The sequence below is a fragment of the Urocampus carinirostris genome, chromosome 4 (assembly GCF_059441175.1).
Source record: "Urocampus carinirostris isolate Australia breed hairy pipefish chromosome 4, RoL_Ucar_1.0, whole genome shotgun sequence".
NCBI classification, from domain to species: domain Eukaryota; kingdom Metazoa; phylum Chordata; class Actinopteri; order Syngnathiformes; family Syngnathidae; genus Urocampus; species Urocampus carinirostris.
In genome coordinates this window covers 51,581,259-51,602,244 of record NC_142352.1, presented here as the reverse complement: position 1 = coordinate 51,602,244, position 20,986 = coordinate 51,581,259, and the positions used below count along the sequence as shown (strand labels likewise).

At 40.0% G+C, this 20,986-nt stretch overlaps 1 protein-coding gene across 2 annotated transcripts in view; it reads right to left on the bottom strand.

The window, feature by feature from the left end:
• Positions 1-20,986, bottom strand: part of dna2 (DNA replication helicase/nuclease 2) — a 117,993-nt gene that overhangs the window by 50,984 nt on the left and 46,023 nt on the right. For both annotated transcript variants that reach the window (XM_088334853.1, XM_088334854.1), the window contains 8 exons: positions 20,262-20,441; positions 18,870-19,118; positions 13,452-13,565; positions 13,272-13,381; positions 9,912-10,021; positions 9,713-9,841; positions 6,818-6,910; positions 4,630-4,823 (listed from right to left, as the gene is read on the bottom strand). In XM_088334853.1, coding sequence (XP_088190979.1) covers positions 4,630-4,823; positions 6,818-6,910; positions 9,713-9,841; positions 9,912-10,021; positions 13,272-13,381; positions 13,452-13,565; positions 18,870-19,118; positions 20,262-20,441 — 1,179 coding nt within the window. The remainder of the gene's footprint in view (positions 1-4,629; positions 4,824-6,817; positions 6,911-9,712; positions 9,842-9,911; positions 10,022-13,271; positions 13,382-13,451; positions 13,566-18,869; positions 19,119-20,261; positions 20,442-20,986) is intronic.

Sequence of the window (20,986 nt, the reverse complement as noted above, 5' to 3'; positions counted from 1 at the left end):
AGAGACAGGCGTGGTTTTCTTTAATTATCGCCTGCAACGTAGCTAGGAGACATTTCTTACCTACTTGACTACATCAATGTTGCTGTGCAAGTTTGCGTCTTTTTTAGAGAAGCGACTCTTTCAGCACGGGTAAATAAAAAAAGCTGGCTCTTTCAGCACCCAAACAGAAGATTTTATTTGTTGCTTTTATCCATATATTAACAGTTATTATGTCACAATACGCACAAAATTTCCTGTGGTGTGTCTTGGGTGAGTACAGCCCGGTGGCGCCCATCACTCTCTCGGCCAACAAATGTTACAACACAGTCTTCCACTAAAAAAGCATGATTTAATACAGGTATGTATTGTGCCACCAACCCAATAAATCCACAAAATGTTTGTATTATGTCACAAAAGATCCTTTTTTAGGAAATCTCATGTAATAGTTGTTTTAAAAACAACTGACGCGTGTAGGCTGTGCAACCTTCCCAATATTGCATTAGTCAATTCATTTATATGTGAAATTCTTACCAGAATTAACTCAGCAAAATGAACACCGATTTGATGTCAGGTTTAGATAGAGAGATACAGTGGGACCTCGTTACTTTGCGGTTCAGAGCTTCGCGGGTCTAAAAAAAAATAATAATAAAATGAAGTATATATATTTTTATTTTTATTTAAAAAGCATTTTTGAAGGGGCGTCGCTACTTCGTGGTTCCACGTTCGCGGGTTCAGAGCTTCGCAGGTCTAAATAATAATAATAATAAAATAAAATAATTTTTAAAAAAATTGAATAAAAAAAATAAAAAAACACTTTTTTAAAGCATTTTGGAAGGGGCGTCGCTACTTCGCGGATTTTCACTTTTCGCGGATTTTCACTTTTCGCGGGTGGTTTTGGTCCCCATTAACCGCGATAACCGAGGGATTACTGTAGATACTTTATTCATCCCCGTAGGGAAATTCACAAGGACATTTAATAATGATTTGGTTGCCACACTCGGGATTGATGTTGCTAACCATTAGTTATTCCAAGCGACTTTTTGTGAATGCTCTGACCCGTGAAAGCTTACTAGGAACAATGATTTTGAACACGTTGAAAATATTGAATGAAGTACCTACTGTGAAAAATTCCATTTTGCTCCTATTACGTATTAAAACTAAATAATGTTGGCAAAACATTGACTAATTTTTCTCGAATTTTTTTTTTTACAGATGTTGTGTTTCGTTTGTGCATGAGTATGCTCAAAGTCTTCTCAATATTTACAACATAATATATCATTACAGGTAAGGATTTTTTTTTCCGGTCCGCACCAATTCTAAGCCATCTGCTAGGTGCCAGTCAAGGTGACCTGCTGGGGACATAGTGCTCGACAGGATGGGGAGTAAAAAAAAAACACAAAAACAAAAAATGAACAAACCACACTGGATTTAAAGCCACATTGTTTAAAATGTAGCGGGAAAGCAGTGGCTTGTATTCCGGAATTTACAATAGTTAGTATTGCTGGAGCTATTCTAACTTCATACGAAGCAGGGCTATTGCAGTTAGCCAAATATTTGGCAGCGTCATTGTATAGGCCGCAACGTTCAAAACCTAGGAAAAAAGTAGCGTCTAATAGTCGGGAAAATACAGATTGTGTTTTGTTTCTGCTCAATGATAATACAACAGTTTATTCTCAACTTTCTAAAAATGTTATGAAGATGATAAAAGAATCACGGGTTACCTTTATGAAACAGTCAAGATGATTAGGTCATTAGCAGAAGTGCGGAAAAACTTTGTGATAGACATTTGACAGCAAGTCTCCAAATGGCCGCCCCAGGAGATGGATCAAAATAAGGTGGTTATTGCTTCTTAACTCATATTCTACAAACATGAAATGTGTGTGTTTAAACTAGAAGGGGCCTATACAACATGATACTGTTTAGCAATCCTTTGGTTGACTTATTCCAAACTACAGAGGTTCCACTTTTTGAAAACTATGTTTTTATGCCGGGGTTTGCATTTTTTATACAGATATTCCTCAGCCAATTTGTATACTGGAAAAACAGGGCTGCAACAAATGATTATTTACAAAGAATTTTTGATAAATTGATGAATCATATTATTTTTAAGACGTTTTTAATTTCCACCTTTTTAATCAAAAATGTAAGATATAAAAATAGTGCACAAGACAACCGAATATTCTGTAATATAAAACAAAAAAAATCCATACAAATTTATGCCATGCATCCTCAAATATGTAAGATACCCCTTTCCTACCACCTTATTCAAAGATCATATTACATTTGGACGCACCGGAAAAAAAAAAAAAAAAAGATGGAGCAATACATTTCATTTGACACAGCAATTTTTTTTATCCACAAAAAAAGAAAGGTTAACCCACTATTTAAAATGTCAACAAATTTTTGTGTTGTGTTTTGTGTCCCAATAATAAAATGATACATACTATGCTTACGTATATGCCCTTGTGAAGAGTTAAACATGTCATAAGTATTATTTTATTTTCCGCTTTATTTATTAGATTTTCTTATTTTCAGATTTTTATTCTTTGTACATCTGCAACACTTTCTGTACCCTTAAAATAAGTTGTTTTTTTTTCATGATGAAACAGTTAAACAAAGTTAAAACTTTCAAGCCAATTTCGCTTGTAATGATGCAGTATGTAAAAAAGATTAAAAATAAAAGTGTAAGATAAGTGTCTTGAAAAACGGTCTTGACGCCCTCTGCAAGACCAAAGTGGTACTACAACTCTCAGCGTCACAACAGAATTGAGTGCACTCTTATTTGAATTGACCACCCAACAACCAGCAACAACAAACTGACACTTCAGGAGCATGAAGTAAGGCGTGTGCTGAAAACTGTCAACCCCAGGAAGGCAGCTGGCCCGGATGGAGTACCAGGCAGGGTACTCAGGGACTGTGCCTATCAGCTGGCTGGGGTCTTCACCATCATTCTCAAACAGTCCCTGTCACAGGCTACCGTGCCACCATACTGCGAAGAAACCTCCATCATTCCATCCCCAAGAAGTCAGCAGTGGAAAGCCTCAACGACTATAGGCCTGTCGCACTTACACCTGTGGTCATCAAGTGCTTTGAGAGGTTGGTGTCCCAGCACACCAAGGACTCCCTGCCACCCACACTGTACCCCCACCAGTTTACCTACAGGACAAACCGCTCCACTGACAACACCATAAACACAACACTACACACCGCGCTGAGACACCTAGACCACCGGGGGAGCTACGTCAGAATGCTCTTTCTGGTCTTCAGCTCAGCCTTCAATTCCATTATCCCGGAGATCCTGGTAGAGAAACTCTCACCTAGGACTCTCTTCCTCCATATGCCACTGGATAATGGACTTCCTTTCAAAACGCCCACAATCCGTGAAACTCTGCAACCACGTCTCTCCCACCCCAACACTGAGCAAGGATGTGTACCAAGCCCCCTGCTTTTCACCCTCTACACCTCCGACTGCTCACCGACCCACCTCACAAACACAATTGTTAAGTACGCCGACGATACTATCATGGTCGGCCTCATCTCTGAAGGGGACGAGGCGGCGTACAGGGATGAGGTGGAGTCACTGACAACGTGGTGTTCGAAAAACGACCTCATACTGAACACCACAAAAACAAAATAACTCATACTGGACTTCAGGAGGAGAGGCAGGAACCCAGCACCACTCATTATAAAAGGAGACTGTGTGGAGAGAGTCCACTCTTTCAAATTCCAGGGTGTGCACATCTCCGATGACTTTTCCTGGTCTGCAAACACCAGACTGGTGGTAGGGAAGGCCTAGCAGCGACTCCATTTCCCGAGAGTGCTCAGGAAAAAAAATCATCTGAAACAGCAGCTGCTGGTGTCCTTTTACAAGCCACAGTGGAGAGCATTTTGACATACTGCATTACTGTGTGGCATGCTGGGTGCACGGCAGCAGACAGGAAAACACTTCACAGTGGGCCATCAACACAGCCCAGAGAATCGTTGGTCTCTCTCTACCCAGTCTGGAGGACATTGCCTGCTCTCACCACCTCAGCAGAGCAGAAAACATCAAAGACTTTTCTCACACTGGCCACCACCTCTTTGACCTGCTGCCTTCTGGCAGATGCTACAGGTCACACAAAACAAAGACAAACAGACTCAGAGATAGTTTCTTTCCCAGAGCATTCATCACCCTTAACACACCGCACAAAAAACTGAAACTCTTGCAAACACACTACCTCATACAGATATAAAATTGTATTCATGCCTATGCTCACTTTGCACAATGTTGCCTATTTTGCACTACCGCATATTGCACTAATACGATCCCCAAACTGTATGTAACATCCTATCCTCACTGTAAAAGGTGAACCTGGAGTGCCACGTCCAATCTCGTTGTCACAATATGCTCAACCCATTTTGTAACAATTTCAATAAAGGTATATTCTATTCCATTCTGATTTAATATACTTAGTGGCAACAACAAATTGATTATGTATTTAGGTACCAACGCTAATATTAATCAATTTTAATGATTAGTTGTTGCAACCCGACTGGAAAACAAACAATGTTTAACAGCTTTTTTTGCCTTTCTCTGTTGCAGTTTGTAAAAGGAAGAAATCAGATTTTCTGGAAAAGTGTAAAAAGTGTTGGTTTCTCAAAAGAAGGTACCTTGCTTCCTGATGATGCACTATTGGGGGCAGTTGTTGGTGGTCTCCAACCAGAACAAATCTGTTGGCGTAGAAAAGTGGCCCCAGGCAGATAGGCTGGCTGATTTGCGACGCTTCGTCCACGATGCAGAAGTCAAAGCGCCGTCTTGTGAAAATTGGATGCTTGATGCCCATGCAAGTAGTTGCCACAACCAACTAAAAACAATAAGTTAACAGTAGAACAGATTAACCCCTCAACGTTCCTGTAAAAACCCTCTAAAATGTGACGTCATAGGCGCCGCCGCGAGCGGCAGTCTTTCCAGCACCTCAGTGTTATTTCAATCTTTTGGTGATTTATTGTTTTTAAGTGTCCTCAATCTTTGGTGTTTTTCGTCCCGTTTGACAACTACACTTTGGATTACTTTCTATCCCATCGTTATGGGTTTTAACGGATAAAAATGTGCTTATTCGAGGAATCAACTCCTTGCCCTGAAGAATTCTCATGCCGGTGTTATGAGGGGGACCTATCGTGGATGCAGAGCAGGAGCTAAGGTGAAGGCTAAGCGGCTAGCGGCATTATAAGCCTTCGGTACCGTCCGTAATCATGGTATGTGAACTCTCTACCAAATAAGACCAACGAACTGGCTGTGCTGGTGAAAAACATCAAATCATACAGGGAGTGCAGTTTGCTGTGTTTTACGGAAACGTGGCTCACGCCTAGCATCCTGGACGTTGCCCTAACAGGTTCAGCGCTGTTAGGGCAGGAAGCGGAGAGGAGGTGGACTCGCTATCTACATGAACACGAGGTGGTGTAACCCTGGGCACAAAGATTTCCATCTGCTGCAGGGGATGTCGAACTTTTGGCCTAGCGTGTGACGTCATCGACTCCGCTGTTGCTAAACTACACACAGCACCCAAGGCCCTCCTGTTATTCTGTTAACAAACAACAAAAGGATACTGCTGGAAGTTTGAATTTCCCTACGGGATGAATAAAGTATCTATATATATATCTATCTAAAATCCGTATCCAAGACGTACCCAGAGTAAATTGAATGCGGTTCTTGAACCATTTGGAGAATATGGACGGTTTTGGTCTCTTTGAAAGGTAACACTCATAAGTTTTGTTCCAATTTGAAATAATCACTGTAAGTGCGATTAAAATTGAGTAATCTGAGTTATAACACACAGAAATAGGTTTTTATTCTTGATTGATTTTTTGGGGTAATTAAATGCTTGCAGATAAGTGTAGCATGGGCTAGCTGGAAAACAGGTGAGACAATAGCTTAAAGCCTTAGCTGTAACCTTGTCAAATTTGAAAACAATCTCAAAAACTATACATTGTATTCCACACTTTTTTTTAAGGGTAGATTTAGGCATTGCCAAAAGTGGCCATTTGGAGACGACTAGTTTACAACACTAAAACCTTTGCAAATGTGTAATTTACTTTAGCCAATTGTTTTAGATATTGTGTAAGAGTTCTAAATGTTTAAAGTCCCCTTCTAATCAAAGGTTGTGCACACTTGTGCATAAAAATGGCGCGTAGAAATAGATCACAGATTGTTTTGCACACGTTTCATTCCGACTGTAATTTGAATACACATAAAAAAATTGTGTGCATGTTGAAAATTTAATTGGCGAATCAATCATCATTCAAATCGGTTACAACTCGCTGAAGATATCCGGGCAGTGGAAAAAAGCCTGCTATTGGCTGAAAGTCAAAGGTTAACTCCCATATTAGAAATAATCTTACATGTCTGTTTATTTTTAAAGGGGAGTTTTGGAGTGAAACGAACTCATTACAAGGAGGAACGTCTGAAAAAGCAGACGTTCTTTTAGGCAAAAACATTTTTTTAATCGCACAGCACGCTTGGATTCTCTGAATTGTCCTGGATGTAACGAAACAATTTTTGTGTACATTCAACGAATTTGATGACGGCCAAGGGACGTAATTTGTGAGCTATGCTGGCTTTATAGTTATCAAGTACACGGTTTCAGACTGATCGTGATGTTTCTATGAGTGTATTTTGAAATCTATTATATCTTGTATCCTATGACTTTATTCTTTCCAATGATCTGTGGCATGGCATATTTTAGTGACTGGTGACATAGAACAGACAGGTCTTTGTTTTATCAAAAGTCCAACAGTTAAAACAGGTCAACAGTACTGCTGAGCGATAATCTAAGTGTTTAATAAATAAAGTGTTTAATACCTCTTTGTTATAAAGCTGCTCCAGTTCTGAAAGCATGTGAACTCTTTTCTTCCTGACATGTTCCTCAGTGTAGGGCAAGATATCTGGATGCACCTATGCAAAAAAAAATTTAAAAAACCCACACCAAAAAAAAACCACTTGTACCGTGTTACCTCGACTTACGATTAACCCATCTTGCAAATGTTTCAGTATCCAAAGTTCACGTTCGGCTAAAATCTTCCAAGTTATACGACGGTTTTGTACACCTATTTCATGGCCAAATTCAAGCACTTTTAGGGCCAATTTCCCCCATTTTTCCACACCTTCAAGGAAGAAATCCAGAGCAGATCAAAAGAACGTTTTGTTGACTTGATGACTAAAATGAAGTTGCGATCTTGCTGTTAGCGCATATTTTGTGCCGTTTTGTGCTGTTCCTATCTGTGATCTACTATCTATTTGTGTCAATGGGCTGCTATAAACTGGCATGAATTCTGTCATTCTGATGCAACATTGTTTTCCACTGTTTGACTACATATTCTGCTTCAACAATGTACGAGCAGCATGGCTACGTCATACTTGTTTACGAAGCCGGGAAATTGTGTATATGTGTATAATAACTGAGTTCAATACTAAAGACAAAAAAAGAAAGTACTATATGTATAAAAACAGAAACATTAGGCAACTTTGGACACATTTTAATGATTTTGATCGATCAGAAGCAGTGTATTCAATCTTAGAGACTGCTGGTCTTTTGCTTTTTTTTTAATTACTTATTTTAATCGAGATTTTTTTTTTGTTTTTTAGAGGGTGTGTTTAATTGGTTCAAATACAAATGTGATTTTTTTTTCTTTTTTTGCATTTTATCATTTATTTAGAGATTTGAAGAGTTAATATTTTTAAATTTTATTTTATTGTTTTGCATTTGTAGGTGTTTGTTATCGTTTCACTTTATTTCTGTTCAATGTGTATTTTACATTTTTTTGGGGGGGAGGATTATGTGAATATATTAATTTATATTAGAAGTGTTTTTCAGGTATTCCCTGCAAAACACATGCAATTACTTATTACTAAACAATTTGGTGCATAATGTTTTATTATGATTTATAATTTATCACACACGAAAAAAATCTGAGCTGTTTGGGAGCAACCGCTTCTCAGTGAGCGGATACCAAAGAGCAGTTTCTAGAAAAAGCCATAATACCCATGCCTAGTCTGATAACCCTGTCCTCTAGGATGAGACAGTAGAGGGCAGTAACCCATCACATTACAACTCGGTATTGAGGACTGGGCCACAATCGGTGACAATTTTAAGCACTTAAAAAAAAAAAAAAAGATTTTTTATTAAAAAGCGTGGTCTAACGAGAGACTGCCAGGAAACTTGCAGTGGACAACATTAAACATTCAAGCAATTTCAAATATTTCAAGCACCCGTAAAAACCCCATAAACGATCAGTTTTCCAGTATCCGAAGTCAGTGACACTACCACCACAGAAACGCACTAAAAGCATCCTGCGTATAATATTAGCTAGATGAAAACTTTGCAGCCGCCCTGCCTTAAATTGCCAAATGGTTTAGTCAGTTAATTCATTGGTTGCAGCCAGGAAATGTCAAGTCAAGTGATGTTAATTTGTATAGCCCTTAATCACAAGGGTTCTCAAAGGGCCGCATAGACCAAAGACTATTGCAAACTACAAACTATTATTACACCATCCCCTGATTTAAAACCTACATTAGCGCAGGGGAAAAAACTAAAAAATAAAAATAAAAAAATAACTCGAAAACCTCAGCGGTAGGAAAATGAAGACACCTAGAGGTAACCTCACTTCCTCGGATGACCAGACTGCAATATATGTTGAATAATACACAATAAAAATAAAAAGTCAAATATTACACAATTTAAGTAAAATATAAAATAAAAAATAAAAGGTGCTGCGTCAGCTGCCTATGGCTAGGTTTTTCACACTGCAGAGTTTATTGCTTTTGACATTTAAAACTAATTGCAACTTGTATGTGATCTCTTGTGTGAACGCCACATCATCCAGAAGAGCCGTTATCGACTGCAAAAATTAAGAATCCGTTGCTTGCGGGGAAAAACTGCAAGCTTTTATAACAAAAAAGCATCCAGAAGTGGACTGACAATTGAAATGTGTTATAAAAATAGTTTGAAACATTTTAAAAACATTCAGAGTTCCAAGAGTACCAAGTGGGTTACATTTTTGCTTACGTTTTACATTTTATCTTTGGCCACTTTGCCTTGGTCTTTCTGTGAGAATTTTAGCCCACCGCATTTCAGACATGGCAACTGTTAAAAAAAAATAAATAAATAAAAAATAAAGGAAAGTTGATTGTGAGGATTATATTTTTTCACCGAAATCCAAATCTGCCTAATTTGGCAAGAGACTGTGGGTGTTTTCAAGAGATATCAAGAGGCACTGCCAGACAAAGCAGACTGACTAGTCAAGCTAATTGGAAATAGACACTGTGAAAAGGTGAAGCAACTGGAATCTTTTTTGAACGGCACAGTAGCGCTTTTTCACAAGAACCTGCGCGGCAAATGAAAATGCTACAAAAACGGGCTACAAGGTGGGGACTGCGATTATAAAGCACTGCAAATCTTACAAGGAGGGTAAATATATTAAGGACTGTTAAAAGAATGCTAGGCTAAATGGTCGGTCCTCACACATTTTCAGCTGGTCAAATCTGGTCCGGTTCCTGAAAGGTTTGGACACGCTTGTAATAGGGGCTTGGTTGCTTTTGATGACCTTGGAAAGAATTAATCCTGTTTCCATTCATTTCAGTGTGAAAACCTGTTTCATTATACAACATCACTGCTGAAACCAATTAAATTTCCAAGAGGTACCACTGTAACTTTCTGATGGATATTTTGTTGAGTAAATGTGACGATTTGTAGCCAACCTTCTGTCCTTGGCCGAGGCGCAGGAAACTAACTTTGAAGCGCTTCAACTTCAGCAAGATGTTGTCGACGGCAGAGTGAGTGTAGCTGGTCAGCAACACGCTAAAGCCGCACGCGCGGAGGATGCGAACCTGCAGAGAAAGATTGTCCGACATGTCTGGCAACGTTCTCCATTTGTTGGTAAGTGTCCTCAAATGGTACCAGATTGCAGATGGTGGTAGTTTTGCCTGTGCCAGGCATGCCAACAACCAATGTGTAGTCTTTGGACAACAACACCTTCTTCATGGCCTGCTTCTGGGGCTTGTTGAGACCTGTACATATGTTGAATCACGTGACATTATACACCAGGAAAATAGTCAAAAATTATGATTAATGGTGGTCATTTGGAATAGTTGTTTATTGAGACTTGTTTTGATATGAAGAATTTTAGATAGATAGTTCTTTCATCCCCGTAGGAAAATTCACACTTCCAGCAGTATCCTTGTGTTGAAAATAAAACAATAATAAAGTAAAAGGAATAGAATACATAAATACCTAATGTAACGTGTTGATATAGAGTGTTTACCGTAAATTCCGGACTATAAGCCGCTACTTTTTTCCCAAATGTTCAGCCCTGCGGATTATTCAGCGAAGCGGCCAACTTATAGAATTTTTCTAACGGCCACCATCGGCGCTGGAGTATAAAAGGTAAGATTAAGACCAATAGAATATGTGCGCCAAGAAAGACTGCAATTTCTAAGATTAAGCATACGTTGTCTGTAATGTTAAGGTACGTTCCAATAATGAGGAAGACGCCCTTGATGGCTACAGTTATGAGGAGGAAGTTGAGGACGCTCTTCCGTGAATTTCACAATTACAGGATTTTTTTTTTTAACAGGCACGTTTGATACATTGCGAGCGTGATCCTACTAGAGTGTTGGTACTTCGAAGGCACGGTTTGGGATGAAAATTATATTATTATTATTAAAGCTTTGAAAACTCTCTATGTGTACCGTCTTTCTTCGTAAATATGTGTAACCATGTATAATATGTATTTGCAACTGTATATTTTTGTAATGTATTTATTTTAGAGTTTTTTTCTGTTATGTGTTCTACGGACTAATCAAAAACAAGGGGTGGAGCAAACGCGGGCTGATGGGAATTGGGGTAAAGTTGAGTTACCGGTAGATCTGTCTGTTGTCGCAGCGGACAATAGTGGATATATATTTTTCCCACCCTTAACTTTGGAAATACACATTTTGTTTTCTTGGATTACTTTCAACGGGACCTGGACTTTACAAGTCTGCATCATACGTTAATTACGGGTATCGTTTTCCATGTATGATGCCAACTGAGGTTCTAGAAATGTGTACTATCTATGAAGTTTCAATCGTGGAACTTACAGCCTGGTCTAGGTAAAACTTGTAATTGTGTCACAAGTATTAATGCGGGCGCACGCGGCTTATACGTGGGTGCGGCTTGTGTAAGTACAAAAGTGGCAAATCACCTAAAAAGTGGTGGGTGCGGCTTATACTCAGGTGCGCTCTATAGTCCGGAATTTACGGTAGATAGTGCTACATAAAATATACACTGTAATAAAAATACAGTAATATTCAGTGAGGGGGTGTGCTTTAATGTGGGCTTTTACTCCCCCGGGTGGAGTTAAAGAGCCTCATGGCATGAGGAAGAAATGATCTCCTCAGTCTGTCCGTGGAATAATATTTAAACTTTTAAATGTACTTAGAAAGGAGCAGTGGTAACCGCGTCCGTGGCGCAGTTCTGAGGTCATGGGATCAAATTCAGCTATCAGACTTACTCTGTGCGGAGTTTGCAAATTCTCCCCGTACTTTGTGGGTTACCTCCGGGCACTATGGTTTATTCCCAAAATCCAAAAACATGCACTTTAGGTGAATTGACCGGTCCAAAATTGGCCCTAGGTGTGAATGAGCGAGTGAGTTATATGTCTCTTTGTGGCCTGTGACTTCCTGGCAACCTGTTCAGGGTGTACCTTGCCTACTGCCCTGAGATGGCTGGGATGGGCTCCAGCACCCTTGCGAACCTACTAAGGATAAGCAGTGCAAATAATGGATGGATAATAGAAAGAAAATATTTAATTAAAAGTTCTTTTTCTGGGGATCATATTTGGTCCACCGACCGCACATTAAGTATTCTATCAGTTATTTTCTTCTTGCATTTAACCTACTATTGTATAAACTACCCTACTTTGCAATTGTATCTCAACAACAGCTGTTCATAATTTCTGAAGATTAAATACTAAAATATTAGAACTGTGGTAAAGGTATGCGCTAATTCTATGTTAAGTCGGAATTTTAACAAGAAAAAAAAGCACTCTTTTTCTTCCAATTTTTACCCAGCCCTTCTTATAGAAAGGCAAAATGAAGGGAAAAATACTTTTTTCAAAATAAATAAAAAATGGCGGAAAAAATAGAGGCAAAAAAGGAAAACGTGAATATAAAGGAGGGGCAAACAAAAAAGAAAATGGAGAACAAGAAAGAAAAAGGAAAATAATTTAAAAACACAGTTTTCATTTTTCTCTCTCCTTTATTTTCATTTCCCCCCTTTTTTCTTCAGATTTACTTTTTCCTCTTATTATTTTTTTTTTCATTTTTTGTCTTTTCTTGTTTTTTTAGTGGGAGAATCATACACACTGTCCCTCTAACTTTCGTATTACAGCGCAGGCCTCAAACTATTATCCTGGGGGCCGCAAGAACCCGTGTGTTCTCCTAAGGGTTAATGAGTGCTCGGAAGATTATTCCATGTCTAATATTATTTTAGATGAACACGAAAGGATCTTTTAACCTCCCATCTATGTCCGATAGCTAACCCCTCTCTTCACTGATTTGCTCAATCGAGAGGAAAAATACTGCAGGTGGGCTACCCGAATAAGGCTATAAAAGGAGTACAGCATGCATGCCCATAGTCCGGCCCAGGGGGCAGTTAGGGGCCATAACTAATTTTTACTGTCATAAAAAAAAATATGTGGCCCGCAAGTAATGTTGACCGCAGTATTAATTTTTTTTTTTTAAAAAGCCGTCTTGCCCTCGGCTTTCTGTGAGAATTTTACCCCTCTTCAATTTTACCATGGCGACTGTAAATATAAAAAAAAACTGTTTCGGGCCGCCACTTGCAGAACAAGTGGAAATTGGAGTATTTTTCTCACCGAAATCCGAAACAAATGTGTCTGCCTAATTTGCCAAGAGCCTGTGGCTGTTTTCAAAAAATATAATATCAAGAAGCACTGCCAAACAAAAGATACTGACTATGACAAGCTAACTGAAAACGGCCGCTGTGAAAGGTGAAGCAACTGAAGCTGTTTTAACGTGCTATTTTAACGTGCAGCACTTTTTGACGAAACCTCGCAAGTCAAATTAAAATGCTACAAAGGCGAGCTATGCAACGCTGATTTGCCAAAGTTTCATCGGTTGAATTTATTCAAGACCGTTTAAAAAATGCCAGGCTGAATAGTCTGCTCTTACACATTTTTAGTTTAACAAATCTGGTACGCTTTCTTAAAGGTTTGGACACTCCTGGAGTACAGTGATGAGAAGGGGAAAAGAAAACCTTGGAGAATGTGCGCCACAGTGTCTTTGGCCTCTATGGGTAGAACTTCACTGAGGTTGGCAATAAATTGAGGCGAACGATAATCCACGATCAACTCTCTCAGACGATTACTGCGAAAATTGAACACAAGGAAAGTTTCAGAGTGACGGGTGAAACAAACGGTGAAACTGGACGGTCTACCTATCTTCACTGCTTTCCATCAGCCTGGAGAGATTAGTAAAGTGAGTGCTGAGAGACATCACGCCTTCATCTGCATCCAATCGAAAGACTTCCCCATTCAGCTTTGACACGTCCCTGCAACATAATATTTGACTGACAGGGCCAACATGTAATCTCTTGATACACAGTATGACAATTTACCTTTTACAGCTTTGCTATTTTGTGGATATTCATGGTCAATGTTTCCCATACTTTATTAAGTATCTGGCTGGCCGCCAGGGTCTCATTAAGTTGTGTTATCATAGAATATAATATTTTTAAATCCTAATGCTGCCCTACTTACCAACGAGATTCCGGACGACAGTTTGTAAGTTGATTTTGTTTGCAAGGTGCTTAAGTTGCTATATTTTGTATGTTTAAGGTTTATATACGTATGTTTATGGCTTGTATAAGTAACCCGTATTGTTTTGTACTAAAAAAATGAACATTTCATAAAGTGATATGCTTTATAAAGATAAATAAAGTTAAGTTTAACTTACTTTTGGAAGATGAGCTTCAACTATTAGGCGACTCCCTCCTCCGTTGTAAAAAGTGTCCGAAAAAAAGCGTTCCAACCATTTTTTCAAAAGCATCAAGCTTCCATATTCCACTTTCATTTCAAATGAAACGGCTCGCCTCTTCTTGACACTTTACACCAACCATATTGAATGGATGCACGTGATATTAAACAATAAAAATGTAAAAATTTTTAGCGGCTGGAGATACAGTATAGAATGTTAAACACAAACAAGGGAGAGGATCCGAATTTCTTCTTCAGGGTGGATGCCGAGTGACCTCTCACAGCACCACCATACGCCGGTAGCGGCGGAAAGAAGCACTACAGTAATGCAGTAAAGGTGCACACAATACAAAATCGAAACTTACAACAATGTCCGGATATTTTTCGACATCCCGAAAAAATGTTGGTATCGACCGTTTTTCGTAAGTCGAATGCTCGTAAGTAGTGGAGCGTCTGTATATATAAATATGAGGTTAACAAAAATTGTATTAATAAATTCCCATGTGTCTACATGTAAGTGTGTGTGTGTGTGTGTGTGTTTGTTATCGTATGTAGCATATAGGCTCTGAACAGACGGAACTGCTTTTCGTGAAGATTTACACAGTCGTATTTTAGGGCCCAGGAGTGTTTTAAACTAGGTTTTGAGTCAAGACACCCCTCAATAAACACCAACAAAATTGATAATCTTTGGTGTTAGCCGTGCCCCTGCCAAGACAGCCTTCCACCTCAGCCAGCACAGGTGGGAATGATCGCAATCAACACAGCTATAATCAAAACTGCTGTGCATTTAACCGAAATCTAATCGATATCACGATCTGACAAAGGACAATAGTGTAACAGCACAACAGAGTTTTTTTTCAAGGATTTATAGTTCCAGTTTGTTAATTGAGTGATGGAGATTTTGGCCAACAAGAATTGTCACATTTCAGGGTTTAACAGCGCCAGCCAATGGGAAGCAGGTTTTAATGGCTATCTATCTACCCTGGTCATATCCCTCGAAAAGGGTAACTGACAGAAAAACAAACACGTACACAAAAACAGAGAAAATAAAAAAGGAAGCAAGTAGCAAAAACCACCAAAAAATTGAACATGGCCAACCCAAACACACAAACAAGTTAGGCACCTCGGCACCCAAGTTGGTCTTGCTTTCGTCCCTCCAGATGAAACGGCACACAAGAAAGCTGCCATGCCACTCAGGTCAGGGTGATAACACATTCTTTTGTTCAACACCAGCTTCCACTGGTTTACCCCAGCTGCATCATACAAGTGCACTGCCCATTCTTAAGAACGCGTCCACAATCCCACTATCCTTTCACAACACCTCTCCACTCATTCCTATCACCAACATGGGCTCTAGCTTCCACTACATTTAGACCTCTTTCCTCCAGTGTACTCATAACCATCCATCTATGTCAATCGCGACCTTCCTCTTGGTCTCCCTTCATTTACTTCTGCTCTGTAGATCATCAACATTCGCTCCTCATCCATCCTTTTCATGTGTTCAGACCAACCGAGTACTCTCATATCCACACACTTGCTCAGTTCCACTACTATTCCAGTTCTGTCTCTCACAATTTCATTTTTCAATCTATCCAATCATGTCACTCCTAACATACTCCTCAATAACTTCATCTCAAAAACATTTAATTTCCTTCTTAAATGTGCGCTCAGGCTCCAAGTCTCTGCACCATACAACACAGTCGGCACAATCTCATACAGTCCTCTCTTAACATCCATACTCACATTTTTGTTACTCAATCTCCTCGGAGCACCTTGCTTCCTTGATTCATTCTGTGCAATACCTCACACTCTAGTCCAACAACTGCAGCCACATCTCAACCCAAGTACCTAGAGCTTTCAACTCCTTCCAGCACCTGTCCATTCAACCTTATTTCCAACGCCATACACACTCCATCATGTGAACACTTCATCACCTTACTCTTCCCAACATTCACACATAACATACGCTTATCACACACTCTTTCAAACTCCAATACCAAACTTACTAACTGACTTACCTGCCACACCGTTCCACTGTTATCCATCATCTATACACCTCTGCCAAATACTCTAGCATTCACCTCTCTCCACACCATCCATGTACACATTAAACAGCGATGGTGACATCATACACCCATGTCTCGCACCAGTCAACACAGGGAACCACTCACTTGTCTAACTCCCTACTCTTACACATGCTCTGCTGTTCACATAACAAATCTTCAATGCTTCCAACAACTTTCCACCCACTCCATACATTACCATCACCTGCCACAACCCCTCTCTATCAACTCTGTCATACGCCTTTTCCAAGTCCAAAAGTTATTATGGCAGTGTAAATTTTAACCCTCCATAAATTCAAAATATAGCCAATAACCAAACCCCTTTGCAACAAAAGTGAGTACACCCTAAAGTGAAAATGCCTGAAGTGTATAGTCTTCTAGCCTGACCCCCACCTCTTCAATCTATTCAGCAATGCTGACAGCACTTCTGCGCCTGTCTTTCTTAAATAGCATTTGAATTTGGCACTTTGTACGTTTGCTCAGCTTCTTTAGACATCCAACACAAGCCTTGTTGTGTGTGCATCCTGATTTTTTTTTGTAAAATGCTCTTGGCCACTGTACTTCAGGGTTTTGGCAATCATCTTCACTCCATAAATTACTATCACCTGCCACAACACCTCTCTATCGACCCTGTCATACACCTTTTACAAATCCATGAAAGCCAAACAGACATCCTTGCCCTTTGCAAAATATTTCTCAAACACATGTTGTACTGCAAACACCTCACCCACACATCCTCTTCCTTTCCTGAAACCACTCTGCTCCTCCATCACCACCTCATCCGTTCTTCCTCTTACTCTCTTAATCAAGACTCTTCCATACAGCTTACCCTGCATAGACAACAAACTGATACCTCTCGAATTGCTACATTCATACTTATCACCTTTACCCTTATACAATGGCACCACATATGCGCTACACAAATCAACAGGTACCACACCACTTTAAAAGCATACAATCAACAAGCGTACTAACCAGTCAATCATAGCTGTGGCACCTTTCTTCAAGCATGCAGCAGTACAAGAATCCAACCCAGGCGCCTTCCCCCTTTCATTTATTTCACTGCCTCTTGCACCTCCCATGCTTTCACAGGCTTTACATTTAAATCATCCTACACGAGCATTCTCTACATACCACAGGCTTGACTCTCACTTCTCTCCCATCCTCCAAGTTGGACAACTCCTCGAAATTCTCTGCCGATCTCGTCCTGACTGCACTACCACTAACCAGCAATCTACCGTCCCTATCTTTCCCTTTCTTTTCCTTTCCAGACTCGCTCTTTCTTACTCTTTTTACTTCTTTTCAGAACACTATTCTCCTTTTCTCAAAGTTCACTCCTATCTTTTGACACCATTCATCATTTGCTTTCCTTTTCGCTGCTTCCACTTCCGCTTTTACCAACCTTTTCTTCACTTTATACCTTTCATACCACTCTTATCTTGCAGCCACTCCTCAAAGGCACATCTCTTCTCTGTCAGAGCCTCTGACACCTCATCATTCCACCATTCACTTCTTTTCCTAATACCTCGACCAACTTTTCTCATTCCACACACTTCTTTTGCACTCCTCAACACTGCCTCTTTAAACTACTTCCATTCCATTTCCACACTCTTCACTTCTCTTCTACTAACCTGTTCATACTCTTTCCCTATCCTCCCTTTAAACTCTCTCCTTTTCTGCCTTATTCAACTCTGACATTTTAACCTCTTCCCTCACACTCTTCCTATACTAGCCCTCCACAATCCATCTATTCTCAGTTTTCCTTCCAGTTTTAATAGCACTAGCCAAAAAAGGAGAGGAAAAGTTTGCAGTATGTCCATGCACAAATTTAACATCTTGTATCTTAAACGGCTCGTCATATTTAATTAAAATTCATTGATTAAATTGGGCTCTAAGAGAAGTCAGACAGGCGCAAAGAAATACTCATCACCAGCGGCTGCTCCCCAGATTGTTATCGCGTCCGGGAATCAACTGAATGGAAAGCTAACAACTTGGCTAACAACTCTCCAAATGTTTTATTTTTCAATTCATATTTATTTGAATAGCCCTTAATCACAATGAGTCTAAAGGGCTGTACAGACTACAGACCACGATTACAGCATCCCCTGATCTTAAACCTACATGAGGGCAAGGACAAACTCTAAAACCACAGAATGAGAAGAATGAAGCAACCTGAAGGGGCCACACATACAGAGTGATGTGTTATCAGATTTTTTTTTTGTGGAAAACCGATCCGGCCAAACCCCCTTCAGCTCTGTCAGCCCCCCAAGTTAATCGAGTTTGAGACCCCTGGCTTGTAGACACGAGAATTACTTTTCGGTGTACATCAGCGTGAAGGCCTCCAAAAGACAGTGAGATCCTCGGCACAGTTCGCACACATTTTAAAGCAGAGAAGCTCTGCTCACATGCAACCTGAGTACAGAAAAGGATCAACGGGAACTTATATGCCAGCCCAATTAACGTGGTAAGCATCTGTGAGGAACCACTGCCGAACGTGGCTAGTCACCAACTGCAGATCCAACATCCATGAAATAGACGACTTGGAGCTACAACTCTTGGACAACTGCTATTAAAACAATTGGCCATTGGACCGAGCCGGTGTGCACTTATTGGTGGTGAGAGCTGGTGAGGCAAGGGTGTCTTTTTTTCCGTAGCCATTTGCTGCAGGCGGCGGTTCTTTCACAGTGGAGCACAGGAACGGGTCGAGAGGAAAGAAAATAAGTCTAAACAGTAAAATATTCCTAATTTGGATTTATTAAAATTTGATAAAAAGTGGGATGCCTAGTTTGGGATGTCCTTAACAAGATTTGTCCTCACCTGTCCAATGTACAACTGACGGATGTCTTGCTCAGGTCATAGATGTATCCTGTTGCCAAGGCGATGAAACGTCCTCTCTGGTCGCTAAGGACCACGCGATCCCCACTGGCCAGGCCAATGGCCAGGCCGCAGTCGCCTGGATCGTGCCTCTCGCCATTGCGGCGGAAACGATGAAGGAAAACGCCGTTGGGCGTGACACTCACTGGTCCCGTTAGATGCAGGTTTCCTACGCAACTTCCTTTCTTCTCGCTGAAGCAAATACAACCAGCGGATAACAAGTGTAAAAAAAAAAAAAAAAAAAAAAGAAAACACAGAGTCGCTGCCAGCTCATTGCCATTCGGCAGATGGTGCAATGACTTTCTATTTTTTGGGGAGGAAACTAGAAAATTACTGAATTTTTAAATTTGATGTGCACTCTAGAAACAATTGTCTTTTGCGGGACTTTTCAAAAATGTTTATATACAGAGTGCACCTGCCTATGAGGCGCACGGAATTAAAACTACCATAAAGCCTATGGTGCCACATATAATAAGCATTTTTGCATTGATTGATCAGTATCCGAATATATCGCGGATCACAGTTGGATAACATTGACGCAAGACCGCTAGGGATACATACAAAAGTTTTGTTAACAGTACCAAACTGTTGATATTATTGGGCCAGGGCACAAGAATTTTGTCAGATATTAAACAGGTCTGTGGTAAAGAAAAGCTTGGGGGACACTGAAAGACACTAGTATTTTATTGTTGACTTTCAAAGTCCATGAGATTATGAACAAATAAAGAAGAGGCATTGTGGGAGATAATTTGGATGTTCTGGACTGAATAAAAGAAAGGCATTGTGGGAAGTAAGTGGGTCATCCTGACAGGTGCAAACACAGTCGCACTTATTCAAAACATTTGTCATTTACAATGCTTGTTTTTATCTAAGAAAAAGTTCAATCATATTTTATACCGATTTTTAATCACTTTCTGTTTTCTCATTTAGCCAATTTATGGGTTTGATTCCCATCACATCCAATTTTATGCAATCGTGAACAATCATCCATGTCCCTAACGGCTAGGATTTGGTGCTTTACACCATTGCATTCCTATTCGATCCCCATTGCCACCATTATTATACAGTTGCGGTCTGCTATACCATATTAGAGCAATTGTGGTCTACGATAATGTACTGATCTATATTTGCATATATGTCAACGCATTTCAATTTTCCCTGCACCGGATTATATGGCACCCATTCCAATTTGTGGCCAGCTCAGGGTTTGTGGATGTGTTTCACAGCCCGGAACATACAGTACTCTACCTTTTGCATAAAATAAACCGACTATCCATCAATCTATGAGGGTAGTACAAATTATACTGCAATAGGGATTTGACTTTGAATTGTGACCTTTCATCAGGCGACTGAAGCCAGATGCGCTTGCAGCCATTCCTGGCCTCCATGCTGGCGGCCTCGAGACTGCAGAGCAGCAACCAGTGGGCGAAATAGTCCAAGTGTGTAGCAGTCAGGTGACCAGTCTCCAGCCGTACGAAGTCGTTTTCAGTATCTGCAGATGCGCCCTCGAACATCCTAGTGTAATGAGGGTGTTCAAGTCAGAGGTAAGATCTTAAGCCCAAGCCTGACCCGGACTGATATTATATCAGTATATAATATCATTCGGGTATTATATACTGATATAATATGAGTCTAGGTCAGACCTGAAATGTCAATAATTATGTTCAAATCAAGCCAGGCTTATATCTCGCTTTTTTTTTTCCTTTACTATCCAAACGTCACTGTTTTTCTTTGTCTCTCTGCTTCTCTATCTCTTAAAGTGCCACGCTAGATTCTTAGGGACGTACTAATGTTCCAATTTTCGAACCGCAAAAAAATGTTTCTAGCCCATCAGAAGAAGGTTTTACTAGCTAATAAAGACCAGGCAAAGTTAGCAAGATGTGTGTGGGCGACTTTGAAAGGCTGGTATAAGCGCTCAGTTAAGCAGCCGAGCGCACAAGTGGCCACCAAATTAAACGCCACGGCTCATAACTTTAGTGGCACGTTACATTGGAGATAAATTCATTACTTAAATCGGACTCTGAGGAAAGTCAGAAAAGCGCACAGAAAAGCTGATCACC